This window comes from Lutra lutra, chromosome 3 (genome assembly GCF_902655055.1).
Source record: "Lutra lutra chromosome 3, mLutLut1.2, whole genome shotgun sequence".
NCBI classification, from domain to species: Eukaryota; Metazoa; Chordata; class Mammalia; order Carnivora; family Mustelidae; genus Lutra; species Lutra lutra.
The window spans coordinates 63,294,618-63,315,737 of NC_062280.1; the positions used below are offsets into that span (position 1 = coordinate 63,294,618).

Genomic DNA, 21,120 nt, shown 5'->3' on the forward strand with positions numbered 1-21,120 from the left:
ACATAGAATGTGTGTGTTCTTTATTTTGTTAGTGTGAATGACCTTGGAGGCAAAAACTGTAAAAAGCAAAGAGTGAATACGTATTTAAATACCTGAACTGCATATACAACTTTGAGAGCAATCATCTTACTTAATTGGGTAGGTTTCATCTTTCCTTCTTTGCTTCTCATGATCAGGAAGTGATTCCCAGCCAAATGAAAGACTCCAGTCAAAGTTTCCACGGTTGTGATTACTTCCATAAGGAGAAGGTTTGTTGAACTCAAACGTGTTTAGATCTATGGATGCAATATCCGGACTCACCACGGCCGTGTAGTTCTCAGCGATTCTGGCCAACAAAGGTTCTAACCAGCCATAGAAACACTCACCTGGAACGAACACAATTCTAATCAAGCCAATGAAAACACTGAGGGTTTTCTATTTTGTTTTTTGAAGACAGTATAGAGAAACAAATAATAGTCAATTGTATTTTGAGCATTGAACATTGAGGAGATTTCTTTTTTCTTTTTCTTTTGTTTCTTCTTTAGATTTTTTATTTATTTGACAGAGAGAGATCACAAGTAGGCAGAGAGGCAGGCAGAGAGAAAGGGGGAAGCAGGATCCCTGATGAGCAGAGAGCCCGATGCAGGGCTCGATCCTGGGACCCTGAGACCATGATCTGAAAGGAAGACAGAGACTTAACCCACTGAGCCACCCAGGCACCCCGAGGAGATTTCTTAAAGGTTTCTGTGATGAGATGAGGGTAGAGTGAAAAAGGTAAAGCAAAATTCAGCATAGTTAGGAAAGTTTATTTGTAGGAGATGATTTTTTTTTTTTAATCTTAGTGAGGAGGTAAAATGACACTGGATTATTTAAGTTTCAGATCTGTGTTTCCCTCTGAAATGGGCTATGAGTCAAAGGTAACTATTTGGTGATTCACGCCACCTAACCCCATAAGTGTTCTGATTTACTTAAACTTGTCTCCCTAAGTAAGGTATAGTAATCAAAATCCTCGTTTCTCTAACTGAGCCTTAGGAGAAAATAAGTCAAGGAGTCAAAATTATTTTGATTTTAGCAGTTGGAGAAGGACCATTCAAACCTGCCCCAGCCCTAATGGAAAGTGGGGGCAAAAGAATGCTATAAAAAAGTCTGGGCCCTGGTTGTGGGCCAGGCTCACTTAACACACAGAATTCAGGAGAGTCAGTCCTACCCAGGTCTCCCCATCAGGAGAATTTGGCAGTTATTGGGAGGACCACTTGGCATCAAGGAGATACATCAGATACATTTGCCTGAGAGGAAGAATGCCCAGTCTGACATAATTGTAATTTTGGACCATAAGAGGCAATATTGGAGAATGAACCATTTCCTCTTAAAACACCTCTCTTGGATTACCTTCAGACCTCTCTGTTCATTTAAGAGCCAGGTATTAAGAGAGTACTGGATTTGAGAGCTCTAAAGAGACTCAGCAACTCCAAAAGCCCCCTCTGTAAAAACTAGCATATAACAAAACCATTTGCCAGGTCAAACATAATCGAAGGGCTAGCCAACTCAATTCAAAACTAAATACTCATACAAAGAGCATAAACCTCTAAACTCACAGCTGGGGGACTAACTGACATTTTAGTAATTCCTAACATGCACTTTAAATATGGAATCCAAAAATGCTATATGCTATATATTTTATTTAAAATCATTGACACTGGAGAACAAAACCATTAAAAATAAAAGGGAAAGAAACAGTAGCAATAAAATAAAAACTGATCATATTCATTTAAAAATGCCAGAAGAAGTTGGAAGGGGTACCCCTAATGTAGCACAAGAGAAGTGCGCAAGTCTTTGAAAAAAGAAAATACAGAAATTGAAAGTATCAGGACCAGAACAAAGTTTAAAGATAGAATTCATTGCACTTAAAACTTTCATTCATTTTAAACTGTAAGAATCAAGAATAATAAGGAAAAACATTTTTTTTTTTTTTTTCTGACAGACTGTGCATCTGAAAAAAATGCCCAGGCAAGGATAACTTGCTGGGGAAGTTGGTCACTGAAGGATACTGGAGTTGAGGAGCCCAAAACACAGAGGTGGTAAGAGCTCCATGTTAAGTTAAAGGAGGTCCTTACCCAGAGCTGTAATCTGCTTCAGACATCATTGCTATAATCACCAGTTGAAAATGATGTTAAAGAAAATGTAATTAGTCATCTAAAGAAAAGTCTTCCTCACTTTTTAAACTATAAGGAAGCAGAGGGAAAATGTTACAACTATGTCTATACATACATACTTACAGTGAGCATCTAAAAATGTGAGCGTTTCAGCTGTTGCAACTGTTGCTCCTAGCAACCTTGCAGTGATCAGACCTTTTCTCTCTCTTTGTCTGACTATTTTTACTATTGAAAATTGTTTTATATATTCTTCTAGTTTATCATGTAAGTATTCTGTAAGAAAAAAAATCAGGATTAATTCTTCCTAAGTTTATATTCATATATAACACATGAAAGCTAATGATACACAGAGCAATGATATCTCTACATTCATCATCTCAACAGATGCACACATTCTTCCATTAAGATGAAAATTGTATCTTTAGCTCTTTAATGAAAAAATAGCCATATACACAAATCTTAACTTCTGAACTACTATAACACAAAATGTTATAACACAGACTTATCCTGTACATGCAATATCAATAAATATATTTGGGGGAAAGCAAAGACTTTAAATGGAGTAGACCCCAGGAGTTAAAAAGACCCCAGTTCATTTAGGGGTCTAAGAACATCAGTTAAGGAAGTGAGGGAAACTGAATTTGGCCAAAAACATTTGACACTTTTTAAAACTGGGATTTAAATCTGGAAATTTCAAGAAAAATGACAAGTATCAAAGGATTCTCTGATACTTAGTGATCAAAATAATTTAAAACCAAAACAGTAAGGAAAATGGCAAATAGCAAAGTCCAAGGTTATAACAGTTGGAAATATTTTTACAAAGAGTCAGCATAAAATTTTTTGAAAGCTCTGGAGTCCCCTGACACAAAATCTTTTTTTCCAGTAAAAATATGGCAGAAGAAATGAGCATGTAAGTGAGGAATGAAGCTAAAACAGGCTAAATCTTATTAATGGGTATATAATTTAAGATATTCAACATTCCAATTTGGATAAGAGACATGTGAAGCAAGAGTTAAAACAGTAAGTAAAAGAAAACACATTAATCACGTTAGTCAGGTGTTGCTCATATCTTGAAACAACTTCATAAGTCTGCTTTTTCACCATTAAATTCATAATTCTTTGTTGAGTATATAATATAGTTCCTCAGGTAGCCTTCTTAGGCCCATACTGTAGCCTCAGAAAGATCTTGGAATGCTGAGAACATCAATCAATGTCCTAGGGTAGGGGCACCTGGGTGGCTCAGTCTTTAACCGTCTGCCTTCGGCTCAAGTCCTGATCCCAGGGTCCTGAGATGGAGCCCGCATTGGACTCCCTGCTCGGCGGGAACTGGCTTCTCTCTCTCCTACTCCCCCTGCTTGTGTTCCCTCTCTCCCTGTGTGTCTCTCTGTCAAATAAATACATTTAAAAATTTTTTTTAAAAAATGTCCTAGGGTAGATGCTTGCTTCTGCCAGATTTCAGAAGCATAAATGACAGATGACTTTATCTGTGATTATATGTTTTCTTCCTATTCAGTGATACAGAGAAATGAGTTGCTTATTCAAAGCCTAAACATTCATAAAGGAGTTGAGAGTCCAGGAACAACTTCTGTAGAAAATAAGTCTAAACACTGTTGCCACAGAGTAAGAGACTAAATTTTTAACCATCTTCTAAGTACCTCAGAATTAATTCTCTGAAAGACAAGCAGGATTGTAATTTGTCTTAAAATATAAATCATGGATTTTCCTGTTTTAACCATAGACTTGACTTGTAAAACAGAAACTTATATAAAAACATTTCAAAGGCCTTAATGGAGATTGATTTTCTTTAATGGAGTCACTACAGATTCCTTTAGTGAACTGTCCCACTGTTTGATTTGTTAAGGCATTTTTTATTTACCCACAACTTCTGAACTTCCTATAAATTTTTACCTGCCCCTTAAATTTAATCCCCGTCCATAACCATCTTTTTGTGAGGTTAAGAGTGCAAAGCTGTGAAATCAGATCTCCTGGGTTTATCTATTTATAGCACCCATTACTTTTAGCTGTGTGACTTTAGGTAAGTTATTTTATTTTACCTATACCTCAGTTTATCTCTAATATGGGGATAATAACACCCTCACCAGGGATTGCTGGGAAGATAAAATGAAAGGCTGCTATACAAATAAAGCATTTAAGACAGGGCTTACCACATGGTCTCTGCTCTGAAAATGCTGATTATTTTTTGTTTTACTATCATTGGGACTTACTTATCTCTGTCACTTGATTATCCACATATTTTTGCTGCTTTTCCCTAAACCAACTGAAATCAGGGATTATCGTTTCTACCTCACACACTTCTTTAGACTAGGGATACATTTTCCACAGTGGGTACTCATCATTAGACCATTTATTCAATAAGACAAATTAATTACATTAGTATGCAAAGATATCCCTCATCAAGAAAACAGTTGCAAATTTATTATTAATTATAATAAAGAATTATAAAAAAATATCCAGGCCCTTTGACTAAGTAGTCTAACTTACCTAAAGACACAATTCAAATAGAGGAAAATAACATGAGCACAAGGATATTTATTTTACAGTATGATATATACTAACACTGTGGAGCAAGTAAAGGTGAATGGTTAAGTGAAATGCATCTAGTCCATCATGGTCATCAAAAATAAAGTTCTGAAAGTGAACAAAATGGGCTAATAAGAATATTACATGAAAATGTCAGATTTCAAAATTGACTTCTTACATGGATATAATTAGATAAACATACATTTATTTAGGCAGTGATTAAGAGAAATAGAAAAACTAAAATGAAATAGGAAGATTATGACTGGCTATCACTTTTCTTTTTTTTTTTAATAATTTTATTTATTTGAGAGAGAGCACATGCGAGAGAGAGCATGGGCCAGGAAAGGGACAGAGGGAGAAGCACGCTCCCCCTCAGGGCAGGGAGCCGGATGCTGGGCTGGATCCCAGGACCTTGGGATCGTGACCTGACCCAAAGGCAGATGCTTAACTAACTGAGGCATCTAAGGTCCCCACCTTTCTTTCTGATTTCCTTTAAGTCTACTAATTTTATTTTATAGTTAAATTTATAAATTAAATTTATATTTTTATAAAAAATATAAATTAAATTTATAATTAAATAACAGAAGTTACTTTCGACTAAAGGCTTACTACAAGTAGCCTTATTGTGGCCCTAATTTCTCACTGCTTGAAAAATCAAACAAAATAAAAATCACTGGAGAAGAAAGCTCACAAAACCAAAGCAGGAATTTTTAAATTTTTTTTTTAAATGATAAAACCTATCAGAGACGTTCAGAACTTTAATCTCTTAAAACTCTATGGACTGCAGACCAAGTAAAAAGAATTGGAACAAATTCAGAATACCGTAGGCAGTAAAGAAATTCATTGATTACAATTAAGTGGTGATATAACCTGGGTAAAAGGACTAGAAATTCAAGTCAGAGATCTGTATGTAGTGTTATCCATAAAGAGGAGACTTAAATTAAAAAACTTGCCCATTTGGTGACTAGGTTTCACATCCAGATCAACAATCTCTGGTGATAAGCAATCTTAGTCCACCTAGATGCTAATGTAACTTCAAAACATAATCTCAGTTCATTCATGGTATTTTGAAATTATAGAAATGTTGAGGATTGTATGAAGAAGTAATTAAATAAATCAAGTTAATAATCTTACACTCTACTCACTTATTATCATTTCATAAGTCTGGATAAATCTTGTTATTGGTTACATGTCACTTAATAAGCAGTAACTTTTTCTTTTTTCATAGTACATAAAATAATGGTTTATCTTAAAATAGACGTTGCTTTGGATTTGATGAAAGAGTATTACTATTCCCTTTTTATAGATGAGGAAATAGCTATTTAGAATTGGAATTGGAATTTGACCTTCAAGAATTTGGATCCAAACCCAGCTCATTCAGGAATAAATTTTGTGACCATTGAAATAATCTGTATCTGATTGGTATTTAAAATACTTGTAATGTGGGACGCCTGGGTGGCTCAGTTGGTTAAGCAGCTGCCTTCGGCTCAGGTCATGATCCCAGCGTCCTGGGATCGAGTCCCACATCGGGCTCCTTGCTCAGCAGGGAGCCTGCTTCTCCCTCTGCCTCTGCCTGACACTCTGTCTGCCTGTGCTCACTCTCTCTCCCTCTCTCTCTCTGACAAATAAATAAATAAAATCTTAAAAAAAAAATACTTGTAATGTTTGAAAATTTAGCAACTTAGGGTATTTGATTAGCTTTGTGATTCCAATTGAAAAAGTATAATTTAGTAACTGACAATTGACTTATAATTTTTTTTAAAGATTTTATTTATTTATTTGACAGAAATCACAAGTAGCCAGAGAGAGGGAGAAGCAGGCTCCCTGCTGAGCAGAGAGCTCGATTCGGGGCTCGATCCCAGGACCCTGAGATGATGACCTGAGCGGAAGGCAGAGGCTTAACCCTCTGAGCCACCCAGGCGCCCGACTTATAATTTTAAGTATAAATGCATTAAAGAATCTAGCTAACTTTGTAAACAATATTGGAATATTTAGCAGCCAAAATAAAACAGAATGTAGTGACTCTTTAATGATTTTTATCTACTCATTTATATTACTAATTAATGTATTATTTATATTAACTCATCTTATCTTCAAAACAACCCCAGGACTTACGCATTACTTATGTATTTCATCACTCCTAAGCTGAGCAATTGGATACTTCTTATAATCAATGGCATCTTTGCTTAATTGGCTGTGTTTTTTATTCAAGTGGTAAACAAACTAATGATGTATTATACAATAAATTTGATGAAATATGGCATTTTCCCCATTTTAAAGAAAAAGAAAATGAGGCATAGAGGGATTAAGTAATTTGCCCAAATTACAAAGCTGATTAGGACCAGAGCTGGGATTCAAGCCAAAGCGGCCTGAGGCAAGGCTCAAGCTTGTGTACTTAACCACTACGCCTTACAATAAAAGTCTTACACTGAGGACTACAAAGTTATGGATCATGGTACTTCATACATTTCTGAACTCTAAAATATTTAAATATGGACACCCTTAGATTCTACTTTCATCATCATACCTACCATTTAGGGTATTATACTCAAGTTCTGAGGTGGCATACAGAGAGTACAATATAATAAAATAGACTTTGGACAGCATCACATGGATTTACTTGGGAAACAATCTAATTTGCATGTGCTTTCTTACCATCTACACTAGCATCATCCACCAAAATGATTTCCTTCAGCAGTATGGCAGGGGAAGAATAAAGCACACTGTGGACAGTTCTAAGCAGCGTGGACCAGGCTTCATTATGAAAAACTATTATGACACTGGTGGTAGGCAGGGGAGGACAGCGCTTAAATTTTTGTTCAATACATCTAGAAGAAGTCAAAGAAGTAGAAAAACAATTATGAATTTTATTACTTTATTTCACAGCTATGTCATTACTAATATCATCATTATTTAGCCTTTATCAGCATAGAAACAATAGTGGATAAATTTTTTCTATGTAAGTTCATCTTAATATTATGTAAATATAAATAGATCACAACAAATTTTTCTACACAGAGATCATATCCACTGATACAGACAACATGTCAAAAATTAAAATATGCTATTGTAAGTTTTCTCAACAAGATAATTCTAAAACACAAATAGTATTTTATAAAAAAGCAAAATAACCTACAAGTGAGACAACCTGTAAAAATAGCAAATACTTGTAATTGCTCAAATAAAAACTAAGTTTTTCTCCTTCCTTGTAGAAATCATTCATTTTTCTCATTACTTGCAATTTTTTAAACAGTGCAACTTTATTAAATGAATATATATCTTTGCAGAGATTCTTGTTTTCCTAAGTATGTAATACTTTTCAAGTTTTTAAAATCAATTTAATCTATTTTTTCCCAAAAGGGAAAAAAATGGCTTACCATATAATCTATGTTCATGATTCAGCAAGACTTATTAAGTTGCTACCATATGCCATGCTGTGTTAAAGATTTTGCTCCAATAATCTGATCGATCCATAGTTTACTTGACTAAGACCCAGCATCTTAAAATACTAAACTTAAGAATTTTAAATAAAAATCCCAAGTCCATGTTAAAAATCCTGTGATCCTGTTGTCTTATGAAACATTGATAGGCACAAGGAGAGCAATCATAAATAGTTTTTGACTGATTAATGGTATTACCCCCATTAGTTAAACACATTAGTTACAAATTGATCTTGAATTCATTTTTATAATAAACTCTTCCTCAAAGAAAATAATCTTCATATGAAGCCACTGGGTGTGGATGGCTCTGTATGGTCTCCAGCCTTTGAGACTGAAGCTGACCACAGTCCCTCCCCTAGAGTTGGAAGTGAGATCAAAAGATTTAACATACAGCAGAGGGCTTCAGACCACTATAAAACCAAAGAAAGTGACCCTGGGACACAAAAGATGTGTGGTCTATGGTAAAGATAAATAAAATAACTATCTTTAAGTTCACTTAAAAATCATAAATGGTTGTACAATTTTAGACAACAGAGTATAAAATCCTCCTGCACAGTCAAAAGGTACAACAAATAGAGTGTGTGAACAATCCAATGGTGCTGTTCAAGCCCAAAGATAAGGACGTAAATCATTCACTTATGGAGATAAGAGCCTAGCACACTTCAAATGCTCTGTGAGGGTCAATGGAGAAACCAGAACCCCCACTATGATACCAGAGGCCTGGGAAAGCTACCCTGAGAGAGATATCCTATAAACTCTCATGAATCACTCTCACAGCCATACCTCAATATGAATGTGTTTCAGATCCTTTTCTGAGAAGAGGTCTTTAGGGTGGAATATTTGTAGTGATAAAAAAAGGAGTTAGATTGAAGATAAAGTTATTAACAGAGTATGTCAACACTGCTGAGTAAGAAAAGGAAAGGAAGGTTATAAGTGAAAGTGATTTTGCTCTCTCATGCTTTCATGATTTCAAATAAATATGCATAGTCAGAAGCAAATAACCACATTCATCCTCACTGACAGATGAAAGCAAATGATTTATTTTAGATTGAATTTTGGATAAACTCAATTAGAAATAAAGTCCAAACACAAACTACCTATTCATAATTACTCTTGACTCACAATTACACAGAAACAAATGACTAAATATAAGCTTGTATTTTTAGGACATAAAGGTTTACAAACCAATATAAAGTAAAAGTAAAAATTATTAAAAACTCCATGCTATTTTCCTTAAAAAAAAAAAAAAAACAAAAACCCTTATGACTTAATTGTCTTATAAGCATTTTGGGAAGGGAGTTTTGGGATTAAAAAAGAAATTATATTTCTATATTTACTTGTCATATGACTAATTAATATACTAATTGAGAATTACAAAAAGGCTTTGAAATTTTAAATATAAAACCTCACAAAAATTCACATAAAATATGATCACTTTACTCTTACAAGGCTTCCCCTCTGTTTAAGCTAGGATTTATCTGCTTAACTGATAACTACTACTATCAAGTAAAGGTGTCATGTTATACCATTAATGCAAGTGATAATAAAATTTCACAGTATGATTTCATAAACCCCAATTACTCCAAAACAATAAAAAAAAGCATGTTAAACTTATGCTTTAGACATTTTTTCACATGTCATTTAAAGTAGTGAAATCAAATAACTTGCCAAACTGACTGCATATTCCCAGTCAAACCATTTGGAAAATTTGGGATATAGATGGGTGCTTAAATTATCAATTACAGGAACATCTGCCTTGGGGAGACCCTGGATCTATACTTATAATGAGCATGGAAAAGAGCAGCAATTCTTCAGAAAATGTGTTCCTTACTCATATAGGTTAAATTTAAAGTAAGAAAGTGTTAAATCTTCACCAATTCTTCACAGTTTTAGGTATCCAGTTTCTACCCAAAAAAGGTTGTTTTGAGTGCTTAGTTGTTTTTCACTTAAAATGATTTCATTAATTAATATTATTATAGCTCCTCATGCTTTATCGGAGGGGGAAAAAACTTATCTTGAGCTGACATTGTCACATCAAAGAATAAAAATTGTGCTTCTTAATTTGTGATGTGGATTGCTTTTCATTAAGACCTCTCCCCAAATCAGTCAAATGCAATACTGCATTTTAACTATTAACATAAGAAAGAAACTACTCTGTGCCTTGTTATAAAAGCAGAATATTTTATAGATATTCATTGTTTCTTCACACATTGATTTAAAAATGATGAGCAACTTAACTTTGAATCACACAGGTTAGAATAGAGAGAAGTATAAAGTACACAACTTCAATATTGAGGTATTCATAGTGAGAATGAGAGGGTCTCTCACCAGGTATTCATGATCATAAATCTAGAAAAATATGAGTGAAGCCATAGACTTAAGTTTATAAAAGCTCTTTTCTTCAGGTTCACTTCCAAATATAATTCTACCATAAGCAGAAAGCAAATATGCGGGCATCACTTGTAGTTTGTCTACCTTACACTTTCAACAAATCAACAGGTGATTTGAAAGTGGTAGAATTTATCTTAGCCTATTTGAATTCAAATAGAGCATTTGAACTAACTACCTCAAAGATAAGTAAGGAGAGCATAGTAGGATCTGGAGGGAAACCATAGTAAAAATGCTGTGTACTTGAGATAACATGGAAGTAGTGTTGGCCTCTCAGAAGCTAAATTCTGATACATAAGATACTATACATAAGATACTCAACAAAACGCTAGAGGAAAAAAAAATCATAATTGAATGCGCAATTTAACAATACTGTTCCTTAAAAGAAAGGTTACAAAATGTTACACGGCATTATGAAATACAATTACAATATTGAAAGTAGCCACAAAGTCTGTGACTTACTTCATATAATATTCTTATCTAATAGCTCCAAAGTCTTGGCATTTTTTTAAACATTTCTATTTATTTCATAACAATACACAGAGGAACAGATATAGCTCCTCTGCCTCCCATATTTCCTGTAAAATTGCCCCCTATTCCCTACTAAATAGATTAGAAAACTAAAGCATTTAAGAATAGAGGATTTCTATGTGGCTCTACAGAAATCAGATCTAAAATTTAGTTTTCCAGTTTGTAAGGTAACAAATTCTCACATCTACAGTGCCTCATCGAGCATAGGTATGAACAACCTCAATAATAAGGAAAAGCATAATTAGACAAATTAAACAGCAATTGCTGATATTTTGCCTCGGCATGGCTGAAAAACAAGCACATTCCTTAGTTAATCCCCCTCCCCTGAAACCTCAATTTTAAACAATAAACAAAAAATATTCTTCAACATACTCAGGAGGTCGAGTGTCTGGTCCAAGATCTCGGTGTAAAGAAATCCTGTCACTTGCAAAAGCATTAAAACAGTGTTTTGCTTCTCCACGTTCTTTTTCCTTCTGTTCTTCAACACTTAAATTGGTTGTCTTGAACGCTTTACCAGAAGCACCAGGTGCATTGGAATCCTGAGGTGGGCGGTCAAGAACCGGTTTCAATTCTGCTGCTGTGTAATATCCTTGCAAACAGGGTCTCTCACCAGCATCCATGTTCTGCCTGACAGGTGCTCCTATTTGCATTTTTGGCATTGCATCTTTAATATTGTTTACAGCTTCTAACATTAAATCAAACACCTTGTTTTTGTTTATATTTCTTTCCATCCTTGATTCCTCTTTGGAATATTGAACACTTACTTCTCTTTGCATTAAAATCAAAAATATTATAAAGAAAACAATTACTGCACCAAGCTTCCAGAATTTTTTATGATAATGTCTTTTAAGATGGAATTTTACTAGTCGTTTTACGTGAGCCATTCTGACATTAAAAGCTTGCCACTTGACAAGTAACAGTTATAGTTTCTTCTGTAACTTATATTTTTTATCATAGATTTGCTCGCAAGATTTCATTAAAGGGTAATACCTATAAACAGAAATGATAAATGGCATTAGCAGCTATTCATTCCTATAGGCATAGCTCAATTCATTCATTCAACCAACAACTAAACATAAGCTATAAACAATGTATTCTTACGGTTAACAAAAATACAAAGATATCTTGCCCTCAAGAAAATTACATTTTTGGAAGAACACATTGCTATAATTAGCTATAATCTACTGACTTTATAAAATATTAGGGATTTCTCTCCAGTTAAAAAAAAAAAAACAAAAAAACAACCTTGTAAACTGTGGTTAATATCTATTATGTGATAGGCATACAATTATTTTTATAAACAAATTTAGAGTATTTTTAAAAAGATATCTTAACTCAATGACCAAGGGGCCAAAGGACTTCACTGAATTGATTATAAAAAAAGGGGGAAATCCATAAGAAAGCAAAAGTATATAGGTAGTGTTAGGCATACATCTAAAATAGTGGCTTTTATTTTATGGAATTTGCCCTCAACTTATGAACCTCTACTCCAAATGAATCAGTTAAGATTACAAAGCAACTTCAAAAACTCTTGAACAGGCATGTTCTCAAATTTGTTCACCTGATAATACTTGTGAATCCTAACAGAACCAATAAAGACTAGAAAATTAAAAGCATCTATCTCATTGTTATTCCACAGCTATTTTCAACAGCTCACACAAATACAAAATCTAACAGCAAAAAGAAGATGGCACTAAGCTTAACTTGAAATGACTCTAAAGAGGCAAAAGAGATTTGCCTTACTTTGAGTTACAAAAGCAGTATCTGGTTTAATAAAATACTGCTTGCAGTTGACCCTAAGAACAGAGCAACATGTTTATTAAACTCTAATATGGGCCACCAGAAATGAAAGAAAGAAAAAGAAAAAAGAGAACATTGATGACAGCCTGAGTCACAGATAAAGCTGATTTTCTTTACAATGGTCTTTTAAAAAAAGGTTTATGGAAGGGTTTCAGTATATAATTACATACTATGCACCATTATACTCAATCAAATTTGCAGGGCAAAGGGGAAGGAAAATGACTTTTTCCCTAAACCCTAAACATATTTTAGGTATTTTAAGTCAAATTTAATTTAAATAAGTGAAAACTATATTTGACACTTTATTCAGTTTCCACAGATATTGCTAAATTAAAATTAAAAAGCCAAGTTTTATGATGGATTCTCTGGTAAGACATTTTAAGCTAAATAAATAAAATAAGCAGAACTTAGTTCTATACACTGCTTCTATTTGGAAACACACATGTATGTATGTATGTATGTATAGAATAGACATTTTGGCTTCAAAAGATAATTATAATGTATATGGCTCATAAAAATGAGATTTTAACATTTCTGAGTTTTGCTTTAGGAGACTCATGTAAGAATTAAAATGGTAAGCTTTTTACATTACTTGAAGACATAATATAAATCGTTTCAGAACCACACAATTGTTGCTGTGTAATTTCTTATGTAGCAAATGTTGTGCTAGGCTCTGGCTACCAAATTAAAGACAGTTCTTACTCTCAAGGAGCAGAGATTAGTATGAAATATGGCATGTCAACATGCAACCACAAAACAGTGTGACATGTGCTAAGATGGAAGACTATGAAAGCAATATGGGAGGTAAACAGAAATGTTAGGGAATTTTTGCCAAAGATAACACTGGTGAGCAGTATCCTAAAAGATAAGCAATTTTTAGGTAGATGGACGAGAGAGGAGAGAGAGAGAGACTGATGCAAAGACATAAAAAGCAAGACAAAACATGGGCAGTCCAAGTGGAAGACACAGAGAGGAAATAGCAGGAGGGGACACTGGGACGTCACTTAAAAACCAGGACACAAAGTGAGACTGGAATCCACCAATTTTATTCTGAGTGAAAGGAAATGGATGATTTTAAGGAAGACTCATAACCATATTTATGTTTTAGATAAGTCAGTTTCCTCAGCACTGGTAAAGGCGATGAATACCAAAGAAATGAGGAAGGTAGAAAGGATGGAGCCCAGGAAGTAGAATCAAATAGAAGTTGGTGAGAGAAAGCGAAGAATGGAAGGTGGATGGCTGACGTGATGACATTAACAGAGGCAGGGAATACAGGAAGAAGGGTAGACTTGGGGGTGGGAATTCGATAATCGGTTCTGTTTGGGAGACAAATTTGAGATGCTGATAAGCATTCCAAGGTGAGTTCTCATGAGCAAAAAGATATACAGGATTGAAAATCGGAGAAAAACTCTGTGCTAGAGATGAAAATGTGGGAGTCAGTCTTGGGATATAGAAGAGTTCACCTACAGTATATACAGTAAAGAGGCCAGAGAAATAGCTACATTGAAGGGATAGGTGGGAAAAGGATAAACCGGAAAGAAAGAGCAAGGGGATTATAAAAACAAAATAGAGGACAGTCAAGGGAAAACAGGTTAATAGATAAAGTATCCATGTCAAGTGGATATAGACTCTACAACTTGCAGTTAACCCTTTAGAGATGTTAATTCTTTGACAGTTGGTTCATCTTTAAAAGTAAACTGCACTAGACCTAGTCCAATGGGCTTTAGTGCAACACCAGGAATGAACCTTGGCAGAGAATCCACTAGACTCGTTACAGTCTTGCCTCCAATATCTAGGGCTTAGGACCTAGGGTGCATTCAGACTAATGGGGCAACAACCTGTTCTAAGAGATTCTAGGAAGATAAGAACAGGCAAAGTTGAAGCTTCATAGGATAATTGTCACCTATGAATTACTATGTGATCACCTTTAACCACAGTTTGATAAATAGATATAAATCAGCCTATGTTCACGCTCCTTCCTATCCCTGAGTCAACGCCAAAAATCCCCTTCTGCAGTGCTGCTAGTGATACTAGATCTTCTGAGCAACCAGATGTAAACAAGATCAGGAATTAGACAAGGAATGAGCTGTTCTCCCTAGGATGTTTCAACAACACATAAACCAGGAAAGGGTGCAGAGAAAGTATAGAGTAAAGGGAGATGACAGAACTATATACTTCTGTAACAGTGATGGTTTTCCCAAAACATACGGCAGAAATCATATTCGTGGGTAGGGTGGGGAATGAGAAAGAAGGATGGAATTAATGAGGTAGTTGGAAGAAAGTTCTTTTTTAGGAATAAATTACAAACTAGAGAAGTTCTTCACCAATAGGGCAAAATAATCCTATCATTGTGTGTGTTTGTCTATCTAAGGGAGTCACTCAATTAGTCTTAGTTTAGGATACATCCAATGAGGGAGTCAAGAAAAGCTCATGTAGGACACAAACAGTGTCTCCCTTTTTCATGGTTGTTTCTCTGGTACTTACCAGAATGTTGGTGACACAGTGAATACCCAGTATAGATTTGACTAGAAAAGGAAGAAGAAGGACCAGGATTTCATATATTATTAGAAATAATAAAACAATAACTCATTTTTGTTAAATGTTGATTAGGTCCCTGATACCTTAACATTACACAGGTTCTCACTTTGTCCTCCAACAATCTTGTGAAGTCATTCCCATTTTACTGACAAACACGGAGAGTCAAACAGATTAAGGGGCCTGGCCAATGCCATTCTTTTAAGTGGAATGGTAGCATTCTCCCAACTGTGTTCAAATTTGATCTAAATTACGGGCTTTTAACTGAAGTTATCTGAAATAAGACCTTTAAGGGTCAAAAATTGATACTCTAGGGACTCCTAGGTGGCTCAGTCAGTGAGGGAGCTGACTTTTGATTTCGGCTCAGGTTGTGATCTTGGTGTCTTGGGATTGAGGCCTGAGTCAGGCTCTGCACTCAGTGGGAAGCATGCTTGAGGATTCTCTCTCTCCCTCTCTCTCTGTCCCAACCCTGCTCGCATGCTCTCTCTCTAAAATAAATAAATCAATCTCAAAAAATTTTTGATATTCTAAATGTAAGGACATAAGGGAAAAACCTAAGGAAAGAACTACAAATAGCTTCATATCAGGTAAGGTTTTCTGGACAAATGAGTTAAAAAGGGATGGGGGGGGGGGGACTGTTTCCAGAGCATATTTTTAGAAATAAAGATTCAGGATGAGACTGTGGATTTTAACAATGGAGGATTCACAGTTTGAGACCTTTGAGTAGCAAGAGTCTACTAAAGTTGGAACAGGATGCTTTCCTCTTTTCAGATTATTTCAGAAGGGAAAAGTCTACTTTTATCAGTTGCTGATCACTTGAGGATTCCAACATAAATCTCCCAGGAATTTTTATAGGACTTTTCTGCCCTTTATTGCTAATGTGTACTATTAGGCTTCCATTAATGAAAATTATACTCCACATCAAGCATCTCTATCAGTGGTCTTCAACTCTGAGTACACAGTAGCAGAAAGCTCTTTAAAAAGAGTGTCTCAGACTTCCCTTCTAGAGAGTTTGATTTAATTGTTCAAGCGGCAAGGCATAGGGCCTGTTTTTGTTGTTATTTTAGGCTCTCTAGATAATTCTAAAGGGCAGCAGGTGCTAAGAGTCACTGGTCTAGGTCAGAAGACTTTGGGCAAATCAAACTAGCACCTGAAAAGGTCTACATCTATCCTAAGGCAACCACAACCACACTATTAATTTCTAATATTCCAAGGACAGGTTTTTCAAAATAGATCCTTGATATAAAATGAGCAAGAGTGGGGTGCCTGGGTGGCTCAGTTGGTTAAGCGACTGCTTTCAGCTCAGGTCATGATCCTGGAGTCCTGGGATGGAGTCACAAATTGGGCTCCCTGTTCAGCAGGGAGTCTGCTTCTCCCTCTGATCCTCTCCCTTTTCATGCTCTCTCATTTTCTCTCTCTCTTAAGTAAATAAAAATATTTTTTAAAAAATAAAAAAATAAAATGAGCAAAAGTTATTTTGACTTAGAGAGATTAGATGAAATCCAAAGCACAAATAACCCAAAGTTTCCTGAAAAGGCTTATTAGAGATTAATGCTGTATAAATGAGGCACTGGGGTTTTACTGCAAATTATGGTGCTGTAAAATCATTTTTCCCATCAGACTCTGAACAATAAAACACATAATACAACACAATAAACGAATGAATTAAAGAAAACCAGGATTCTTAATTCCCATTCCTGGGAATAACATCATGTTCCTAGACCTCACTACTTAGCAAATTTGAAGACCTTTGTGAAAACAACCAGTGAAACAAAACAAATTTCTCCTAGAATCAACTTCCAATTAAACTCAGAAGTTTTAGAGATGAAAAAACAAAAATCAGCACAACAGCAATTTCAGGATATAGAAATGATTAGCAGGTGAAGGTCTTGTTCTTATTGTACGTTCTAAACCTTTAAATACAGCTATCTAAAATGGTCATTTGCTAATTATAAAATATCAGATTCACAGGAGATAGGAATACCATGAAATCATTTTTTAAAACTAGAAAAAAATTAATTTAAATTCAAAGACCTTCTAAATTCCAAATTATAAATGTCTAAAATTAGAAAAAAAAAATTCCGAGGCCTCTGGTCTTAAGGAATATCAATCTATATCCTAATATTATATGTAGACATTACAAGAGGGCATTAATAATAAATAAAAATATCCACAAAATGATATTTTAAAAGGCTAAAACAGTATGCATGAATCTGACAGTCTGTGGAGACTGGGTTAAAAATCAATGGATTATTCTTGGGGTAAAAATATCTTTCTCTCTGAACAGAAAGAACTGAAATATCACAAATTAAAATAACTACAAAGCTGTGGCTACCAGTTCGGTAGACTATGGTTTCTCAAACTCTACTGTAACAATGAATCACCTGAGGATGTTGTTTAAATACAGATTCAAATAGGAAAAGATCAAGATAAAATCCATCTTTAGTCTCTGTTGTCTCTTCCGGTTGGAAAGGACACATTGCAAAAACATTAGTTGTTAGTTTAATTTAAAAATTCCAACTGAACCCTAAAGATACAAACGTAGTGATCCGAAGGGGCATGTGCACCCAAATGTTTATAGCAGCAATGTCTACAATAGCCAAACTATGGAAAGAACCTAGATGTCCATCAACAAACGAATGGATAGAGAAGATGTGGTATATATATACACAATGGAATACTATGCCTAAGAAATGAAATCTTGCCATTTGCGACGACGTGGATGGAACTAGAGGGTATTATGCTTAGCGAAATAAGTCAATCGGAGAAAGACAACTATCATATGATCTCCCTGATATGAGGGAGAGGAGATGCAACATGGTGGGTTAAGGGGGTAGGAGAAGAGTAAATGAAACAAGATGGGATTGGGAGGGAGACAAACCATAAGTGACTCTTAATCTCACAAAACAAACTGAGGGTTGATGGGGGGAGGGGGAGAGGGGGGTGGGGTTATGGACATTGGGGAGGGTATGTGCTATGGTGAGTGCTGTGAAGTGTGTAAACCTGGCGATTCACAGACCTGTACCCCTGGGGATAAAAATATATGTTTATAAAAAATTAAAAAAAATTCCAACTGAAGCAATCTCCTAAAGCAGTGGAAACAGAACATTTCATAACTGCACGTGAAAGTAACATTTAATAAAAGAAGAGGAAAGTGTTTCTTTCCATTTCTTGTTCCTATATTCCTGACAATAAACCTTTTTTTTTTTTTTTACATACTTAGGGATTTAGGGTCTGGTTCCAGGTGACTTTAACTAGCACAAAGCCTAATTGGTATATGAAACTTGCTTGCATGTTATAAAGGGTTAAGTTAGAATGTTACAAAAGAGCAAAAAATTACAAAACTCTATACCTATAATGTAGTATAGATTATAGATTAAGAAAAGTATACCATTGCAAAATTAATACATATTGGATCATTGCCACACATTATCATCTAGATTTCCTAATCAAATTAAAAAAAAAAAACAAAACAACAACAACAAAAAACTTGCCCTAATAAACCTTATGTGCTTGGGCAGAAATTTTATTAAGTGCCCTCACCTGCTGGTTAGGGAAGGGAGGAGTGGCAGGAAGTCATTCTGCTTGTATTCATTGTTAAAATCAAATTTCACGGTGACTTGCTGCTGTGGTTTGTTAGTTTTGATTCTGTTTAAGTCCGTGTCCACATCCTTGTCTGCAGTTCTTCTGAGCAGGCAGTGACTTGTGGATATATGACAGGTGACAAACACTGACGCTAAGCAAATTGCACTGAGATGGCTACGTGCTGCCTCCCAGGAGGAGGAGGCAGAAATACCCCAGAGCTCCCAGCTAAAGACAAAGCAGAGTTCTCTGGCTGGCTGGAAAATGCCACCAACAGACAGCTAACTGCATGTAATTGTCATAGAGGAGGATGACTTTCTGAACAGCCGTCTCTGCAGGTTGTGTGACAAATAGCCTAGTGACAGAGCCGACTGCCAATAACTTAGAGGCACAGGTTTTAATATAGAAAAGTGTGTGGTCAAACATCCAACCTCTCAGCTAAACCTGGTCAGATAAGCATCTCCATTAGCAATGTTATCTTTGGAGGTAAAAGGTTATAGAAAGGTTCTTGATTTCTGGACCAGCCAATTCTACCTTTACAGCTTGGAGCAACAAGTAATTATGGAATTATAATACTCTTTGGGGAGAGGGCAGGATGATGGTGAAGGGGAGCTCACTTACTCTCCAGCTACTGTGAATGAATCTGCAGCTATGAAAGATATATTCTGATAATTTATGGCATAGTAGACAGTAATTTTGAGGAGTGATTTGAGTTGTCCTACAGATTACCCACTTACCTAGTACTTCCCCTGGACAGAAAGACTACATTTTAAAAGATCTGTCTGTGTATTTACTTTGTAAGCATAATAGATGGCCCTCAGATTAGTAAGGAGACAGAAACTACATAGTGATTTAAAAAAGGAAAGTTTAATCTATTATTAAGAGAGGACTGGAGTAACAGGGAATTGGTTAGTGAAAGAGAATTCTAAATAATATAGTAGTAGACATGAGGAGCAACCACTATCCACAAGGCTGAGATGAGGGTCCAAGGAAGAACCCTCCCCTCACCAGCACTGAGAACCAGAGATCTCTATTGAGAGAGCACAGTGTTGGCTTCCTGATGGTGGAAAACCGACAGATGTGTCTCACTAGTGAAACTCGTCCAAAAAATCTGCCCTCTGGAGTTCCAGAAGAAGCCATTCATAGGGAGGTATCAAACCCTGGAACTTGCTATGTGCTGAGGATAACTGTTGGCTTCTGGGTGCGGATGGCCCCTGGAGTTAAAAAGCTGTCCCTTACAGTCTAATGCACTTTCATGTATAGCCTGGGCCAATATGGTGCCAAACTGGTCCCTGGAATAAAATTTGGGAAGCAGGCTCCCTGGATACCCAGTTTTGTGGGGCCCCCAGTGTGCACATGTGTGGGGCTAAACAGAGAGTGTCAGGATCAGTGACTTAGGCTAGGGAACAGGTCCATGATGTCTATGATCCCAGGGTACAACATTACTGCCCAAATCAAGCTCTGGAGAAAGTGGACGGGCCAGGGGTGTGCCAGCTCTAGAGAAAGATGCACCGTGCAATTACCTAACACTAAAGAAAACTATGTGGAGAAGTAGAGAAAAAGTATGCCCAGAGAGAGCCTAACCAGGAAGCCACCCTGAAACCAGGAAGGGAAACACCTTTTACTTTCAGTGTCCCTCCAGTGCCCTCTATTGATAAGGTTAACATCAATGCCAGGCAGCAAAGGAGAAATATCTACAGGGCCCTCATCCATTACTGTAGAGCAGAAGAGAATAAATTTGGAACTGAGAGACAATAAATTGATAATAGCGTAGTCTACCCTTTTGACTACTCAGTTTCCATATGCACACACTTTCTCACACATTTGAACTCCTGTACAATTACAAAACAACTCTATATTCCACCAAACAAGATGCAAGGATCCTCCTTACAAGTGCAGAGGAAACCTCAAAATGAGATGCAGAGTGCCTACAGCCATTGTACCCATTACTATGACAATATGAATTACTTATCAAATTCGGTCACAATCCCACCAAATATTTTTACCTAAAGACTAAATTATAAACTTAAAATCTAACAACGTCAGTGTAATAATTTGTTAAAAAAAAAAAAAGAAAGAAAGAAAATGGGAAGGAGAAAAGAAAATGTTGCCTCCAAAAATAAAGGTCTCTTAAGTATAGTAAAAACTGAATAACCAGAAATGTTACTGAA

At 35.7% G+C, this 21,120-nt stretch overlaps 2 protein-coding genes across 2 annotated transcripts in view; both read right to left on the minus strand.

Moving 5' to 3' along the window:
* The window catches only part of LOC125095498 (sodium channel protein type 3 subunit alpha), a 1,188,574-nt gene that overhangs the window by 604,849 nt on the left and 562,605 nt on the right, over positions 1 to 21,120 (minus strand). The gene's annotated exons all lie outside the window — the stretch shown is intronic.
* Positions 1 to 21,120, minus strand: part of GALNT3 (polypeptide N-acetylgalactosaminyltransferase 3) — a 45,583-nt gene that overhangs the window by 11,936 nt on the left and 12,527 nt on the right. Inside the window, exons 2-5 of the mRNA XM_047721995.1 lie at positions 11,405 to 12,022; positions 7,329 to 7,501; positions 2,256 to 2,405; positions 131 to 365 (exon numbers count right to left, since the gene is read on the minus strand). Coding sequence (XP_047577951.1) covers positions 131 to 365; positions 2,256 to 2,405; positions 7,329 to 7,501; positions 11,405 to 11,916 — 1,070 coding nt within the window. The 5' untranslated portion in view covers positions 11,917 to 12,022. The remainder of the gene's footprint in view (positions 1 to 130; positions 366 to 2,255; positions 2,406 to 7,328; positions 7,502 to 11,404; positions 12,023 to 21,120) is intronic.